At 32.7% G+C, this 18531-nt stretch overlaps 3 protein-coding genes across 15 annotated transcripts; 2 read left to right on the top strand and 1 right to left on the bottom strand.

Moving 5' to 3' along the window:
- The first annotated feature begins 6338 nt into the window (after positions 1-6338).
- Positions 6339-7298, top strand: LOC105434942. Its single transcript, XM_031880430.1, has 3 exons — positions 6339-6410; positions 6583-6726; positions 6864-7298. The coding sequence occupies exons 1-3, from the start codon at positions 6390-6392 to the stop codon at positions 7008-7010; spliced, it is 312 nt and encodes a 103-aa protein (XP_031736290.1). The 5' UTR covers positions 6339-6389; the 3' UTR covers positions 7011-7298.
- A 755-nt stretch (positions 7299-8053) lies between these two features.
- LOC101206177 (probable serine/threonine-protein kinase WNK3) lies at positions 8054-13339 on the top strand. Of its 12 annotated transcripts, none has more exons than XM_031885146.1 (10): positions 8054-8475; positions 8631-8668; positions 8853-9080; positions 9154-9377; positions 9463-9620; positions 10067-10250; positions 10336-10470; positions 10566-11361; positions 11466-11584; positions 12585-13339. In XM_031885146.1, the coding sequence occupies exons 1-8, from the start codon at positions 8389-8391 to the stop codon at positions 11315-11317; spliced, it is 1806 nt and encodes a 601-aa protein (XP_031741006.1). In that variant the 5' UTR covers positions 8054-8388; the 3' UTR covers positions 11318-11361; positions 11466-11584; positions 12585-13339. The 12 variants fall into 12 exon arrangements, with proteins under 12 accessions (XP_031741006.1, XP_031741007.1, XP_031741009.1 ...); XM_031885147.1 differs by having other exon boundaries at positions 12582-13339; XM_031885149.1 differs by having other exon boundaries at positions 10566-11367; positions 12582-13339.
- Positions 12476-14811, bottom strand: LOC101207377 (protein DEHYDRATION-INDUCED 19 homolog 5). Of its 2 annotated transcripts, none has more exons than XM_004152445.3 (5): positions 14549-14811; positions 14125-14240; positions 13698-13775; positions 13420-13619; positions 12476-12873 (listed from the first exon to the last, which is right to left on the bottom strand). In XM_004152445.3, the coding sequence occupies exons 1-5, from the start codon at positions 14625-14627 to the stop codon at positions 12777-12779; spliced, it is 570 nt and encodes a 189-aa protein (XP_004152493.1). In that variant the 5' UTR covers positions 14628-14811; the 3' UTR covers positions 12476-12776. The 2 variants fall into 2 exon arrangements, with proteins under 2 accessions (XP_004152493.1, XP_011651802.1); XM_011653500.2 differs by having other exon boundaries at positions 14125-14267; positions 14549-14809.
- Between the last annotated feature and the right edge of the window lie 3720 nt (positions 14812-18531).

The following is an 18531-nucleotide window of genomic DNA, read 5'->3' as shown; positions in this document are numbered from 1 at the left end:
AAAAATATACTAAAATTAAAGACAATGCACATAGTACATACCACAAGTCCACAACAAAAGAAGAAATATATATATGGTCATTTAGGCAATTTTCTTCTTCCTTTTTCTAAAAGAAAAGAATTACTAAAGTGTTACACTAAAAGCATATAAAAGAATTTCTCTTAGATCCAAACCTTTAAGTAGCTTTTGGTAAATTAATTAATTATATAGAGATATTACAAAAAGAATAATAATATAAATTAAGATAATGTTTTTAAATTAAAAAGGTAAGAATAAAAGAAAGCAAAAAGGTAATTATGAATGTAAAAGAAGCAAAGCAAAGAGAGTCATGGATTGTATCAAACAAATACCAAATTCAATTCAATTCCTAATTTAAAATACATTCTAACTTCATTAACAAAAGAAAAGGGAAAACATCCAAATTGCTTTCTTCTACATAAATCATATATTCCATATTATCTCCAACTATTTTAACCTTTTCTATTTGGATTTGAGTTTGTGTACACAATTTGATTGCTTTTCTCATTTACTAATTCTTAATTGTTTTTTTAATATTGATTAAGTTTAACAATAATAATTTTGCCTTAAACACATTGTTCAAAACAATTATTTTTTATGAAAAAAACTTCATATATAACCTATATTTATTACCGGATCAAACATAATATTACGTAGATAATAGTTTATTTTGATTTATCACGATCCATTATTATAGATAGATCTATGTTAGTTTAGATTTTACACTCTATGTTAGTTGCCTTTCCTTTTTATACTATATTATCCTCAAAGTACAAAAAAAAAAGCACGCTTACCCTTGATATTCCTCTAGTTCTTTGCTCGTGTTCACAATTTATGTCAAAAGCATGCAAGAGTAAGAGTTGATCTATAAATTTATTTATTTATTCATTATTGATGAATGTTTGAAGAAAAGCCGATAGTATGTGCAATAATAAGGTATTTTTTAAGACATAGATAAACCTACAAGATTTGTGTAGAGAAAAATGTTGAGTGTTCATGGAGCTCGAATAAGATAATCCATGGAAGTAAAAGCAAAATAGTCAACACAAAGCGAGAACCAGAGCACATATTTCTACCACGAAGGCAATAGCTTACAAATGGTAACGTAAACAAAATTTTAGATTAATCATGGGAGAATTCAAGTTTTAACTTACATCTATTATATTAGATGACTAAAAAAGAGTGGTTGATTTGATAAATGGAGAAGAGAAATTTAGTGTAGCACTAAATCTCATAAATGAAGTGAACATTGATTTTATATGTTCCCTCTCTAACAAATATGCATTATTATGCTAAGATTTCTTGCTTATAAAATAATCTAACCGTAGCCTTAGGCAGTAATCTGCATTGTTGAAACATTATTACATATTATATGGTTTTAGTTATGAAGCCATTGTTTACGATTTTAACGTATTTTCTTGATCACTTCTTCATGACATTTAGAATATATTCTAATACATATCATTCTTTCTAAACTAACCAAAGAGCTATTCAAAGTGGATTCACCATCGTTACACTACTTTTCAGGAAAACGAGCATTTTGAATTTCTATTTATTTTTTCATTCAAATTTCATCAAATCTTAATTAAGTTTAAGTTACTCGAATACAATGCATTTTTTTAGAGAAAAATTATTTGTTGTCGTGTAAGATGAGCTGAAAACCAATTTCCTTATAAACAACTTGAAATTATTACATTTTTTTTATTAGTTGTAGGCGTTGTTTTGGTCAACCGATAATGAACATTGTTTTGTGACGATGATGAGTCATAATAATGATATATATAAATGGATACGTGAAGACAAAACACACTAAATTATTCCACTCTCATTTATATATTTATGTTTGGTTCAATATGTTCATATATATATATATATATACACATACATAGAATGCTAATTTTTTTTAGGTTAAATTGCACAAAATACTTTAAACTTGTGTAAAATAATTCTTACACTTTAAAAAAAAATTAAAGAATTTAGTTTTGGAAGAAATTTTTTGTTTTAAAAATATCCATGAATTATTGAGAGGTTTGATGTAAATTTTACACTAATTTTATAAGAATCAATTTAAGTTAAAATCATAATTTAAGAAAAATTATATGCGAAAAAAGAAGATGATAATAATATTTAAACAATGTGATGAATGTTTTTGAAGGTGGCGACGGATCATTTGATTAACAAGACGAACCTCTTAGATCTTACAAAAGTTCCAATTTTGTACATCAAAAAGGACAAAGATCGAAAGGGCCGGCCATAATCTATGCGAAAAAGTTCGAAGCCACCTCCAAAATGATAATTTCTATGTATGAATTAACAAATTCCATTACCTTCAACTACTAATAAACAAATTAGCAATCTCAAACCTCTAATTCAAAGCTCCAATTAAGAAGATATAGTTGATCCAAATTAAGGTTTCAGAGCAATGGAGTTAAGACATAGCAGAGAGATGGCTAAATTAGGGCAAAAAAGAGTTACAAATTCTCGGCCCAAGACTCAGCAGGAAGCACCCGATCTGACGGATTTTATGAACGATATGTTCTTTGGAGCCGTAAACAAGGACAAAAAAGCCTATAATTTGACTGGAAATGAAGATGATGATGATGATGATGATGATGAAGAATGGTTTGATCGGAGTAATAGAAGTAGAAACGAGCAATTGACGGATGAGTGGCTGGATGAGGCACGTCGGTTGGTGGCTTCTTCACCTTCACGATGTAATTCCCCGGCTCGGCTTGCGCCGAGGTTTGCAGCGGCGGCCAACGGCAGATCTTCAGCGTCGATTATAGATCGGAGAGATCCACTCTCAAGGTCCGCTAGAAGGTGGGAGATTTAAATCGTAATCATCTTTAATAGCATTATCGATCATTACTAAAAAATTCTATATTTCTCTTACTTCGTTTCATTATATAACTGATTCAATTGAATGCATTTGAGTATTTGGTTTGAGTCTTTGAAGTTTAGAAAATAACATGACACTATGGATGGACAATTTATAAGGTGAAACGTTGAGTGGGAAAATTTCAAATGAGTTTGGTCATTTACAATTAGTTTACTTCGTGGATTTTTTTCTCTCATTTTCTTGTTTCTCTCCTCCCTCCCCTTTTCTCCTCCGGCCCAGCCCCTCTCCATTCCCATCACTGCTTCTACAACTTCGTCAACGCCTCTATTAGCATACACACAATATATAACTTCTGCCATGTCTTCACCTACTCCAAATTTCAAAATCTCACCACTTTTCAATCCCCTGAAATTGCTGACCTGATCATTTAATCCCCGGAAATCAGAGCCGCGAAATTTGGTGAAAGCTGCAGTATATGATTAGAGACAATATTTTATCCTCGTGAACCATCGAAGCCGTCGCCGTCGCAAGGTCTGATGGGCAGGAGTGGAGCCTGGAGGGAGGCGAGGTCGTGCATGAAAAACCATGCACGCTCATGCTTAGATAGATATTGCACAATCTCCTTTTAGTTTAAATTATATGTAGAAAATGAAAAGAATCCACCCCTCACCAACAACTAAAATTATTAAAAAGATGAAGAAGAAGAAAAAAAGAGTAAATGGCTACCTCATTTAAAATACCCATCTCAAAATCTCATTAAATACAAAAATTATCCACCAAATCAACTTTTTGTTAGTGATCAAATCAACTAAGAGACTATTCATAGGTATTTTCTAAAACTTTCTAAAACAAATATGGATCAAAAATTCAATTGTTTGCCCTAACTTCTGTATATGTTTGTTGAATTAAACGATTTGAGTTCACATATTGAACTTAAATATAAATCAACCAAATTAAAGTTTTTTTTTTTTAGTAAATAAAGATATTATGCAATATTCATAATTAGGATCAAATCCAATTTGATAATTTAAAAAAAAAAAAATTGTAAATATTATTTTTACTTATGAATTTCTTTGGTTTATTATCTACTTTTAGGAGTATTTTTTAGATCTAATCTTAATTTTGAAAACTAAAATGAAACTGAAAAATATATTTTTCTATAATTTGACTATTTACTCAAATGTTTTCTTATGAGAGATGAAAATCAATAATATATATATATACAGTAGTAATCGATAGAAAATTGTTATAGAGATAAAAAAAATATATATAGAAAATATAAAAAAACTTAAAAGAATCATGAGGATGAACTTCCACATTTAATTTTAAATTGTAATTGATACATTTTTTATAAAAGAATTATTTTAAATAACAAAACTACTAAAAACATCTATAAATATAACAAAATATCAGAGTTTGTGAACTATATACCTTGTCAATCAATATTTGTTAGCATCTATCGATCAAATTCTAACTGTAATTCATTTTAGTTATATTTGGAACATTTTTTTTATATATTACACATTATTAAATATTAACAAAAGATATAAAATATAATTTAAAATATTAGTGGATGTACTTAAAGATAAAAATAAATAACAGGTTTCTTTTTAGAATAATAAAAAAAGAAAAAGGACAAAAATGTATTATTTTGATGGAAAGTATAAATACTTTGTCCATTTTTTTAAATATAATTTTCTAATAAATAAACATGGAAAAATTGAAGAAAGCAAGCAGTAGGGAGGAAGAGAAAAGGTATAAATAGTTGAACACTAAGCTAACTCCATTGTCTCTGTTTGTTAATGGCAACCATAGGCACAGGGCAGTGGACAACTTCAGTGGTGAGATTCTCTCCAAAGTCGTCCGCCACAGCCGCAACAAATCCGAATCTTACTCAACCTCCTCCGCCGCCGAGGAGGAGGAGCTCACCAATCCTGCTTCTGCCGTTCAAAAATGGATATCCAACATTCTCAAACCACCCCCCAATCCCGCCATTTCCATCCCCGATCCTCCTCCTTCCACTCCTCGCAAATCTCGATTCCACGCCCATCTTCCACCCTCTCGCCTCCCAAATACTCCCTCAGATGCCCTTCTTTCTCCGCCTAAAACTTTAACTGATCCCCCTCCTCGACGAACGGTTTCATCGCCGGCTTTTTCGCTTCAGACAGTTAGGTCCAAATCCAATCTAAATGGGTTTTCGCAGAACGATTATGGAGATTTGGAATTTGGTCTTAATGGGTTCCTCAAAGAACAGCGGTACAATATTAAAAAAATCTCAAATGGGGAGCTTGATGCCGAAGTTAAAATCATTCTTTCTGGGCCTACAAATAGTTGAGTATACTCCAAACTCCTGAAATATGAAACTGTAGTACTTCTATAGTTCCATTAAATGCAGTGAAATGATGGTAGTTTTTGTTGAGAATTAAAAGATTGTGAGTGCTTTATGCTCTAAATGTATAGAATGAAGTTGAAGCGTGTAGTTCTAGAGATGGGGATACTTCATTGTTCTGTACTGAGAAACCTCTTGATCTTTGAGAATGCAGGCACTAGTTCAATGGTGGCAGCAATTTGCTATGCTTGGCTACTTGAGAACAAATTAAGGCAGACTAATGTCGAGACCGGTCGAGAATGTCTTGTGGTGCCTGTGATGAATATGCAGAGGGGAAAAATGTGGAACCAACGTCAGGTTGCTTGGCTCTTTTATCACCTTGGACTTGATGCTTCCTCAATCCTTTTTACTGATGAGGTACTATTCCCCCTTACGATTTTGTTGTCATGCTTGATGAATAGTTGAGTATACTTCAAATAGTTGGTGTAATAATCTTAGTTATTGTTATGCCATGTGGTTCAGGTGGACTTAGAAAGTCTGATGATTGCTGGTCAAACTAGCATATCTGTGGTAGGGCAAGATGTCCTTAAGATGAATGATGGGGTGAGTTTCGAATGATGGAATAAATTTTTGTTGCAAATTATGTTTTGAGAAGTCCTTCCCAGTTGTTGTATTTCAAGCATGTTCTTTCCTATTTGTTTCTTAGGTTGGCTCTCAGTGCACCATTCTTACAGATAACTATTGTGAAGATGCCTATCATTTACTCCAAACCCCATTGTTGAAGAATCTTTTGGTAACTTCTTAGAATGTTTGTTCTTGTTTGCTCTAGTTTGAATTGTACGTTCTCTTGAAAAATATTCTGATAGAAGACTTCTTTGAGGTTTCACTTCTGACAATGTGTCTCTTGTCTTCCAGCTTGCAGGAATCCTGTTGGACACGAAAAATCTCGACGCATCGTCTCAATCATCCATGACAAGAGATGCAGAGGCGGTTCAGTTGCTGTCGGTTGGCTCAGCCCCAAATTCTAAGAATGGACTTTATGATCAATGTATGCCTCAACAATATTGTTTTGCCCTCTATTTGTGTGTTTATCGGCTCTCTCTGTTAGAAAATATTGACGTTGCAACTCTTCCTGGTTTTGTTTCCTATTAGTGATGCGTGTTCAAAAGGAGAGTTCATTTTTGGATGCGTTAATACAAAATTATGGAAAGCCTCCCAGTGATGGTAAGCTTTCATATTCTTTCATCTTGAAAGTTTTTTGCATACAAACTTTTTCTTGATCATGTTCTCTGATCTGTTGCTGCAATCCCAGTATTCTGATCATAGTTCTGATCTCTTAAATTGGGTTTCTTGTATCAAGTTTGTGTTTACATATGATTTTGTAACCTTTCTATAGGTAGCAACAACCACGTGGGGAATACAAATCATATCAAGGAGAGGAATCAACCATCCAGCCCACCCCATGGTAATGCAATTAATCAACAAAAGAAATCTAGTGATATTGGAACTGCCAAAACTTCCAAGGTTTCGCCAAAATCCGGTACAAGTGTAAAAGCATACTATTTCACTATTTCACCATTTCACCATATCCCTTTTGAATATTAATGTTCATATTGCTTTCTATGAAGATAAGAGATTTTATTAACAAGGAAACTGTCTCTAATCTTTCTGTTGCAGCTAAACCCAGTTCGTTACCTTTTCAAACACCAGCTAGAGAAGCATCCAACCCCTCCCGTGGAAAGAGTAAAAACTTCTTGGCAAAATGGTTCGGTTTTGGATCGAAATGAGATAACATTGGCTTGGTTTGTTTTCGAAGTTTATTAGTTGAGTTCAGAGATGCATATCTGGATGATTAGTATATTGGTTCAAGTTTTTGGCTATGGATCCGAGTTTTTGTCCCACATTTTCATAAAATATGTTGTTCTTGGCTTTACAATGTATTAGGAATTTGTAGTAACAGTAGAGCCTTTTGATGATTCTTCTGAAGTGCAGATTCGTAAACATCCATTTATGTTGTTCTTTGTTATCACTAGATGCTGGAAATTCAGATTTTTGTACTTCGTAATTGGTATCACGAATGATGCTTTTGTAAAAAGTATGTACTGCGTATAATTCCATGCCAAATGTATTTGTGATTGTTTTGAATTGGAAACAGCTATGCAAGTTATGAACATACTCAAAGAGTAATCAATCAAAGCTAACACAATAGTAATTTAAAACTAGTATTTAAAGTAATTTTAAATTGACAAATTGTTTTGTAAAATGTTTACAAGTAAAGCAAAATATCAAATATATTGTAATATTGTAATATTTTGATATATTTTTGAAACTATTCAACACTATCTCTTAGGCCAAATGGTCAATAATACTTGGAAAAGATGTCATCATAAACTAAATGCAGTTAGATTTAGGTCAGTATCTCATAAAAATAGTCCAATTACTCCCCACAAACATATATACTCATAGATATAAGGAAAAAAAAACAATAAGAATATTCTATTTCAATAATAAGGGTCGAATTAATAGTAGAATGAATATTCTATTTCAATAATGAGACTTATATGCATAGCCTTTGATTAATATATGATAGAATTGACCCAATAGAAATTGTGTATGAAGATTTTTTTTTTTTTCTTTTCATTTTGATAGGGATCTTATATTTTGCTTATATGCTTAATTGTTACACTAAAAAAATTGATATTGAAAAATAAAAAGTTGATTAAGATGAGATTAAAACGTCAGAATATTTTCAAAAGATTATTAGGATTCTGTTTTTTTGGATGATGAGCCAAAAAAGCTGACTTTTTTAGTTTTCAATTTGGAGAAAAATCAAACAAATAAAAAGAGAAATTGGAAATTGGAAATTGGATAGGCGAGTAATCTGTCACGGTCAGTCACAGTCGGTTAATCCCGCTCCAGCCTCCAACCCAAATAAGCGCCTCTTTGACGAAACTCTTCCTTTTTCCCTCTCTCTCTTTGCCTTTGTTTATTCATTGATCCTAAAAACCTTTTTTTTTATTCGGGTTTTGTTCGAATCTGGTGAAAGTTTTTTTTTCTTTATTTTGGGTTTTCCTTGAATCGACATTGGTTATTGTTTGAGGTGCTTTTGAAGTGGGGTTGTATTGAAAATCTGTAGACTTTGTTTCTCCATTGTTCGAGGGACTTGGGTTTCTTTTTATTCAGCTATTGATCCGAGACGAGAATGTCTCAGGATTTGTCACCAGATCAAGACCTGGATGAATCTGATCCCGAGTTTGTTGAGATTGATCCTACTGGTCGATATGGAAGGGTAAATACTCTTGTCTGAATCTGTATTCTAGTTGACATTTTCGATTCATACTACTCAGATTGAATTTGCTGAACCTTTTTCTCATTGGTTGGAGTCTTGTGAATGCTTTTTGTCTACTGTTTGACCCTTTTTTTTTTTCTTTTGTTGTTTTGCAGTATAAGGAAATTTTGGGCAAAGGGGCATTCAAAAGGGTGTATCCTTCTTTGTTTTAATTGATTCTATCAATGAAATTAAAATTTGCCTCTGTCTAAAATTTCTAGGATGAAATTTTTGTGTGGCAGTGATGCATTCACTCATAGAAACTAAAATTTGTGTATCATTTTGTGATGAAATTCTATTGAGAAATTGTGTGTTCTTGATCAAGATGCGGTATATAGATATCGAGCTTTTGATGAGTTGGAAGGAATCGAAGTAGCTTGGAATCAGGTTAAGGTGACAGATCTATTGCGAAACTCTGAAGATTTGGAGCGGCTTTATTCAGAAGTTCATTTGCTTAAGACATTGAAGCACAAGAACATAATCAAATTTTACAATTCATGGGTTGATACAAAAAATGAAAACATTAACTTCATTACTGAGATATTCACCTCTGGAACACTAAGACAGTGAGTCTTACTATTAGCTCTTGAGATTTCATTTTTCTTCTTCTAACTATAATATATATTCGAATATGTGTAGATATAGAAAGAAACACAAGCATGTTGATGTGAGAGCATTGAAAAAGTGGTCCAGGCAGATATTAGAGGGCCTTCTCTATCTTCATAGTCACGACCCTCCAGTTATACATAGGGATTTAAAATGTGACAATATCTTTGTAAATGGCAACCAAGGTGAGGTGAAAATTGGTGACTTGGGACTTGCTGCCATTCTTCAACAAGCTCGTTCAGCCCACAGTGTCATTGGTGAGAATTCAGAACTTAAATTAGCTTCCATCAAAGTTACTTAACTTGAAAATTGATGAATTGATTTGTGATCTAATCATTTTAGGGACACCTGAATTTATGGCTCCGGAGTTGTATGAGGAGGAATACAATGAACTTGTGGATATTTATGCCTTTGGCATGTGTTTGCTTGAGCTTGTAACATTTGAATATCCATATATTGAATGTGCAAATGCTGCTCAAATCTATAAGAAGGTCACATCAGTAAGGCTCTGGACCATTTTTTCTTTACTTTTGCATTCCGTATGGCACCTATTAACTTGATATTAATAATGCTTGTTTATTCTTTGACTTTCTTTCTGGCATTTAAGTACTCTACAACGTGATCAATCTAGTGTGGATATGGTATGCATAATGCATTTGACTTTGCTTCATTTATGATGTGTTAGACTTGTAGAAAAAACTCATAATCAATCACCTTTAAGGTTTCAAGAATGTTTCAATAGAGAGTCTTGGTGTTCTAGTGGACTTTTATAGCGTTTAAATGAAGAACTTTACATAAGTTTCTTTTTTTTTTTTTCTTTTTCCTCGCTTCAACTTTAAAATGAACCACTCATTGTTTAAAAACCTATTAGATTTATCGATTCTTAACCTTGTTACTTGTTGGTTTCTTGAGGCCTTAAGCACTTATTATTTTTCTTTGTTCACAGGGGATTAAACCAGCTTCGTTGGCAAAAGTCACTAACTTAGGAGTGAGAGCATTTATAGAAAAATGCATCGCAAATGTCTCTGATCGCTTACCAGCAAAAGATCTTTTAAGGGATCCATTTCTCCAAGCAGATGATGATCATGAAAGTATATCTCGTCATTTACGATCAAAGACTCAACCTACAGGTAAAGTTTCTCCTTCGAAAGAAATTCTGAGACGATAACATATTGTTCTTTTATTGCATAACAATTGGCATGACCATTCTTGTAGAAAAAAAAGAGCAAATTGATTTCGATCGAAGTGTAGATTATTCTCCGGCTGAGACTAGTAGAGATTTCAGTATGCATGGCGAGAGAAAAGATGTTAATAAGATATTTCTCAAACTACGAATTGCAGATTCTATGGGTAAATTCTATACTTTTGTACCTCTAGTTTTTGCATCCAATTTAGAAGAAAAACTATTATACTGAAGTTGTCACATTTTTTCTTAATTATTATAGGTAATTTTCGCAATATCCATTTCCCGTTTGATATTGAAGCCGACACAGCAATTTCTGTTGCCAGCGAAATGGTCGAGGAGTTGGATCTTTCTGATCAAGATGTCTCCACAATTTCTGAAATGATTGAAACAGAAATTCGATCATACATTCCAGATTGGATATCGGTTGAGTATTCTGGAGATAATGTTGGAGCTGATGCTCCAGTTTCTGATAGCTCTCCATCTGAAACGAGAAACGTTGCATCTCCGTTGTCTATTGAATCTGGTAACCTTGCATTAGAGGTAATGCCTTCAGGCCGCAAGTATTGGTCAGACTCTCCAAAAGGAATTGGTGGATGTTCTCCTATTAAGCCAGGTCCTTCAAACTTGTCTTTTGCCTCAGATCAGAATGTTGAATCCTCTAACAGCCACATACATGGGGACAATCTAGATCATGCTGCTATAATCAAGGGACTGGAAAATGAGCTTTTGTCGGAGGGTGGTGATCATGATGGGCAAGATGAGAGTAGCATTCATACTAGCTCTGAGACACATCATTCGGAAGAGAACAATTATGATGAATCAGTTGATCTCAAAATAGTAGCTGAGAAACTTGAAAATTTGTTGACACAACAACAAAAAGAATTAGATGAACTAAGGAAAAAACATAAATTGGATATTTCAGAACTTTTGACTAAACTCACACCTGAATCCTATCAGAAAGTTATAGAGATGTGTCAGCTACAGCATCCTGATTTTGAGTTGGTTCTCTAAAATACGATGCATGTCAAGCCGAAGCTTCTACTCATGTCCTAAATGTAATGGTATCTCTTTACTCTCAAATATAAATCAATTTACATTTTACACAACTTCTCGTTTGGTAATAGTTTCCAATTTTCAAACTCTTTTTCTGCCTTGGAAGTTGGTTGATCAATCTTCCAGTCGATCCAGTTATGAACCATGATGCTGAAGTTGTTAAAGGAGAGGTTAACCAAAGGATTGAGAAGCTGTAAACTGACACTGACAGCGCTTCCAATTCTGGTATGTATTGGACAACTCTGATAAAGGATTTTGTGTGCATAATGCATAAAGATTTGCCACTAATGTTCTCTTATTTTTTAGTACAGAATAGGTGAGACGTTCTATTGTATGTTATGTGGTGTGATGGTGATATGCCAATGCTATAATTTTTTTAGAAGATACGAAGCCAGAAAAGATGGAAAGACGAAGCATACTAAATTTTATTAATATTCTATCATATAATTATAACCTGACCTAGTTAGTTGAAATTCTTTTAGATAGACATTTGTACAAGCAATAAAATTTTCGTGCTATGTTCATTTCTTTCATTTTTCCTAGGTGATATAAGTTGACCACATATTTTCATTCTTCGAAAACTCATTTAAGTGTGATAAATGGTGTGACGAATGAGAATTACTCTTTTAGTTGTAGCATGCTTATGCTTGTTCTTCCAAATTTTCATGGTTGAGTTGCCCAGTTGCTTGTTTTATTTCCCCCAGATATTATGCTTGTGAAAATTTTCTTTTCTTTTCACTAAAAGCATATTGGATACTTTTTGCAACATTTCCAAAGAAAAATACTTTTTAGGTGATGGGACTCATCAGTAGGGAATATATATAGACTCAATATTTTCCAGCTATTTCACCAGCTAAAAGGGCTGCAATTCTCTTGGCTTGCTCGTGATTATATAAAATACTCATCTAAAATTCTGCATTCATTTGCATTACTAGAAAGTAGGAAATTTTCAAAAAAGAAAAATACTGAGAAGTAGAAATAAACACTGTCGTGTTATGTTGAATACCACATACATTATAATTAGATAAAGATTTCCTGGAAATGATTCTACTTTGAATCTACTGAGTGAGCCTTAAAAGTCGGATAAGTCCTACCTACAGTACACATTAACGTAGCTTTTGTAATAATATTCTTGTTACTTAGTTAAAGAAGTTCCAGATTCTACCAAGTTTGCAGTTATACATCTATATAATATATCTTTATATACGTATATGTGAAACAGCAGCTTTTGGCACAATGTTGTTGACAGTTGAACACAAATAATTCTTCTGGCTATTGATATCTGAAATATTTCCCTATCAAAATCATGCACCAGTGCTACAACATTATGATGATCGATACAACTTCCCCCCCGACCAATTTGTGACGAATAATAACTGCAGCTACACAGAAGCAATCACAGGTGATGAGAAGAGACCTAAAAAATGGTTGATGTGATTAATTGTTGTACAAAAGATGCTCTCCGATTCAACTCTTCACTGTTCTGGTTTCTTTCCAGCAACTGTGAACTATTACTGCAAAACCCAAAAGGCAAATAGGAAGAATGGCCATTAATATGTTGAGCTATCACATCTTCTAAAGCACAGTCAACAATTGAGATCATAAGCAAGTTGATATGTTATGCATAAGCAAGTTGATATCTTCATGGTGTCAAAACTTGAAAGGTTGGGAGATATCAAGAGCGATCCAGTTTGACAAGTCAAAAAATAGAATTTTGAACCAAATTATGTACTTGATAAGATGTTGCAAATATATGAGCTTAAGTTCGTATCAGTAGGATGGAAGTACTTGAAACAATTTCAATTGTCCAATCAATTTTTGTCAGGAATCTTTTTCTTTTACTTTTACTTTACTTTTCTTGGATCCTTACAAACCACTATTGGAAAAGTACAATTCAAAGAGGAAACTGGCTTCTTCAATTAAAGTTGAAGGTTAAACTTTTAGCAAAGACAAGCCAATTATGATGAGAGGCTAAGTTTATGGACTTGATTTTTATACTTTCAAAAGATCACCCACCCTGAATGAATCCAATTACATTTGAACTAGTAATTGAAACTCACCTTTTGATGTTCACTGCGACGGACGCATCGTTTTCTGAGCGGTCGTCTCTCTCGCCAGATTCATGGTCTGAGAAAGGAATGCTGCAGATAAAAGGTAGAAGGGGATCAGGTGCAGATCCATTTCTTTTTTCCCTGCCCTTTGTTATCACTTTCTTTGAATTAAAGCCAGAAGAAACAGATTTCTCAGGTTTTTTCCTCCTCTGCAACGATTGTAAAAGTTTGCTTTAAACAATTGCTCATTATTACAGCCATGGAACAATGAAGTGAACAGAGAATACCTTTATTGAGCTTGAATGTTGTGCTGTAAAATGCCCAATTACATCTTTTCCTAGACTGGCTGCACATAGAGGACAAACCTGAGAGGAAACCAATGTCAAAGAGCAGCAACTTCTCATTGAATCTAAAACGCATCTTCTACTTTATATCTTTCTTGCTTTTTCTTCGGAATTTCTCAGAAGTATCGAATAAACATGAACATCAAACTATTCCGTAATTTATTCAACTAAAGATGCCAAATGAAACCTTATTTCAAGCAAAAACACTCGAAAGTTTCCTATTTTCAAATGAAAAAGGCATAAACTAAAATCTTCCATGTAAACCAAGCAGCAAGCACTAAATTATATGTACATAAATAATTACTCATATGCTACAAGCAATCATTGAATGCAGAATAGAAAAAAGGAGATATTAAAAGCAGATAATTACTGCATTTCTGAAGTCAAAGCAGTGCTCGTCTTGCAAATGGCTACAAAGTACTTGAACTTCAATATCCACATAACAGTAAGGGCATGAAAAGTAAGGTCGTGAATCATCTTCTCCATCTGAATCATCCAGAATTATATGGTTACCTATTCAAAGTTCCATCGCATAAACCATAAAAAATCAAAAGCTACAAAGCTCAATTCACACTAAAAAATAAAATCACAACTCAAAATGTTACTAAAAAAAGTAAACCCTTCCCCAACACACCCCACCCCCCAACCCACCAAAAAAAAAACGCCCAAATCTTCTCTTTGATAGCTAAATCAAGAGAAGAAAGCCCCATAAAGTAGAAAATGGAAGCAAAATCAAGAAACCCAGATGAGGAAATCAGTGAAAAAGATGAAAAAAAAAAAAAAAACACAAGTACCAGAATGAAGCATGGCAGCTTGAACAGCGGAAAGTTGGTCAGTAGGATGAACTCTTGAGGCCCAAAAATTGAACTCCATAGCTTGATTCTAAGTTACAGAGCAAGTTTGAAGTCAGATTGTGAGAAGACAAGTGTGTGAAATGGGAAATTGAGCAAATGGGTGTCGATAACTTTGGGAAGAAGAAAGAAAAGAAAAGGAAGAAACAATCCTTGTCATCAGCTTGGGCCTGGTGGATGGGTTGTGTGGTGCGGTGTTTGCTTATTCATATACTGACCCATTTTTTCCCAAAAGCCGAAAGCTTTCTGACACACAAAAGCTGTTTATCTATTGGATGACACGTGGGACTTACCAAAAATTCCAACTTTTTTCACTCATTAATTAATCACTTCATCAACAATCTGTTAACAACTTAAGCAAAAGAAAATTCAAATTTTGTTAAGAGCACAGACAGAGATAGAGAAAAGTTTTAACAAATTAAGGTTGGGAAAAGACAACCTAACAAATGCATGAGGTTACAACTTACAGCTTAGCAAAAAGTTCTCTATTTTCTTTTCTTTTTGGTATAAAGCTTTAGAGTGACTTTGAGCATTGGCTTTCAGCTTTGAGCAGTGGATCTCGCAAACAAAAACGACACACTTGGGTGGGTCATTCTCTATATAAAAGTAAGCAACAAGACATTAAGAACAAGCCATACAAGAGTTACAACTTGGAATATCAAAATTAACAAAAAGAAGAAGAAAAAAATACTTGAGTATATCCCTTATTGGTTATATTTGTAATAATGCCCATGTTATTCTTTTTTATAATATCTTCATCCATCTCAAACTACACTTACCACGTGATAAAATTCTTCTTACATCTTTCTTCAAACATTTTAATTTTGTGTTTTCATGTATAAAATGCATAAAAGATAGTAAGTATATCCTAAGATGCATCTAAGTATTGTTCTTTTCATGTTCTATGCATTTTGTTATACAAGTTACTTTATTTTTATTACTGTCACAAAGGGTGATAGTCACTATATGAAGGGGAAAACTAGTCATCACATCTTCATATTTGAAATTGTATGCTATCTATGTTGTTGTTGTCTCGTATTGTTTACTGGTCTTCGAGCATCATTTTTCCATAACGTTTGTTAAAACTTTTTTCTCAATTTGATCTTCTCCTGAATGAGGTGGAAGTTGCAAAATATGTATATTGTGTACTACTTACTATATCTAAATTTGAATTGTTTGACTTATTTGAGAATGAAAACAATTGCACAATCCTTTACACCATTCTTAAGAGAATGTGATTTCGACCCACCAATGTTTTCACTATCATCTACTAATCAACAGTACAGTCAAACCACAGTTGCTGGAAAATTTATTTTTCTAAAGATATGTCTTCAAGTTTTGAAAAAATAAAAATAGTTGGAGCCCACTTCCAAATTGTATTAATGGGTCCAAAATCAAATATTGTTTTTTCATTTGTGACTCATCAAACCAGAAGGAAAAGGTGATACATATTCTATTTCTTTACCATTCCAAATGTTTCTGTTCTGCTTTGTCGTTGCATATGATAATATTTTTAAAATCAAAACTTTCTCCTTTGTGTTCTTTTAGAAAATGATATGTATTGTGTTTTTAGCAACTTTAAGTTTCATGTTTTATTTATACTTTTTGGTTTAATTTAAGCACTAACATGAAATTTGTCATTGTTTAAAAGACCACACTTAGACAACGATCTACCTTTGACCCACCTATTCCAATCACACTATAAAAGAAAGAAAAACAATCAATGAGTTTGTTAGCAGACAAAAGTATAATGGAAAGGATTGAGTTGATTAAAAAAACATGGTGCAACTTTAAATGCACTTAAACATATTTGTTTTTTGGTTGTTTAAATAGATTGTGAGATGTGAAATAATTGGACATTGACATGTTAAAATTGACACGTTTATTAGAAGAACCCAATTGAAAAATGTACGGAAATGATAGACATAAATGTTGAAATGATTACCAATATAGCTAGTTAATTATTATGACGATTTTGTAAGGAATAATCAATTTTTTTCGGATTCGACCTGATGAGATCATTCATGAACAACATTAGTGACTAGCGTACAATTTATCATATGGTGTCTAAGAACTATTGACATAAATTGCAATTTCAAAGCTTTGAAGCCCAACTGAACCATGGGCTTATAGAATATGATATTATGTTGATGGACCAACTTGTGGTTTAGTTATAGAAAGTTGAAGTTGAAGGACAGAATTTTTTATCTTTGACAAAGTACAAATTCCATCAACTATGTCGAACTTGGAACAATTACACAATTTTTCAGTCTGTTAGTGTTCGCTATATTTTGATCTGCCAATTAATATATTCACAAAACTTTTAACATAGGGAATATGTCACTTGAAAGAGATCAAAAAGTTTGAACATTACTCTAAAGTTTAATACTAATAACTATCATATATATGAAACAAACTGAAGCATGTTATAGTCTGAAAAGACAGAAAATTTTAGTCTTCAGATTCACAATTACACTAAGGGAAAGTAATTAATGGTAGACTGTCTTGCCATGTTTCAAATTGTTATTGGACAGAACGTAGTGTACTCAAAATGACAAAGACCCTTCCATTAATTTGTTCCCCCAAACCATGTCTTTAAAACTACACCTTGTGTTGTCTAATGGAGCCATGATTAACTTAATGAAAAGGGAAATTTGGGGATCTTTTAAGGCAGGAAAGGTAAGTTTCTTGTCAACTAAAAGTAAATTTCTTTTATGGAGTTGAAGAAGTCCTCTAGACAAATCAGATAAGTTCTTATATTTGAGTTAGATGGGATGCATTTTGATTATTTTCTAAGGTAAGTGACCAACTTAGATTGAACTAAGTTTTTTATTATGTCTATAATACTTATTGAGCACTAAGCCAACTCATCACCTTTTCAAAGAATAACGATGGTTTTATTTGAACTCCAAACTTACTTTGGGTAGAATTAGATATTATAGTCCACTCAATATTTGGTTCTCTTATTATAATGGTTGAATATTTCGATTATTATAGCTCACACTAAAAATACCATCAACCTAATTATGGTCGATTTAAGTATACGTCAAAGTAATCCAACAATAAATCAATTTGGATTTTTCTCAAACCCTTTGGTTGTTTTTCTATCATGTTTGCTGTTTTGTAATCACACTTTCTCCTTATTTACAATTCATACTAAAATGGGTTTAAAGGGAAACACACTATTATCACTTAGATTATAATATAATCAACTACACCTTCCAAACAAACCCTAAATATTCCTTGAAGTTAAGTACTGCATCTGCCACATCCCACATGAAAAGTATCATTAAAACTGTAGCAACAGTGCCTCTATAGGAATATAATATAACATATATACCCCACTTGAAACTGTTCATGAGACTGACTTTTCTTAATATAGGGTGAGTCTGGTCAATGGTTTCAGAAAAAAGAACTCAATATGTTTTTGTTTTGTTACCTCACACACTCTCTCAATAACCTGAACTTCTACAGTCAAATTATAAGACTTCTTTTTAAGAAATCAAACTTGCAGATACCTGATCAGATCCCAGCCTAACACTGGTGGAGACACTTCTTTTTCAGTATACAATATTGTTTTTTTAAAAAAATAAATGTTACTTTTGTAAGTAATAATGCTTTCTTTAGTTGCATGTATATATATTACGAATATATATCAGTTTTAATAATATCGTGGTGTGTTTCCTATTTAGGTAAAAATTTATATGATGGTTGAGCTCACATTATGAACTATTATATTTTGTATACTATGAATGTTCCATTGTTATAAATATGTACTTCTAAAAAAAATTGTTATAAATATTTAAAGTTAATTGTAGCAATGAATTATCGCATTAAGTTTACTTTATCGTTTGCTAGAAAGAACTTAAATTATCGAACTTGATTACATGGTGGGTAGTTGTCAAAGCGTTACATAAATATTTTCT

The sequence above is a fragment of the Cucumis sativus genome, chromosome 1, assembly GCF_000004075.3.
Source record: "Cucumis sativus cultivar 9930 chromosome 1, Cucumber_9930_V3, whole genome shotgun sequence".
In the NCBI taxonomy this organism is placed as follows: Eukaryota; Viridiplantae; Streptophyta; class Magnoliopsida; order Cucurbitales; family Cucurbitaceae; genus Cucumis; species Cucumis sativus.
Note: the sequence above shows the minus strand (reverse complement) of the source record. Positions and strands in the feature narration are given on the sequence as shown.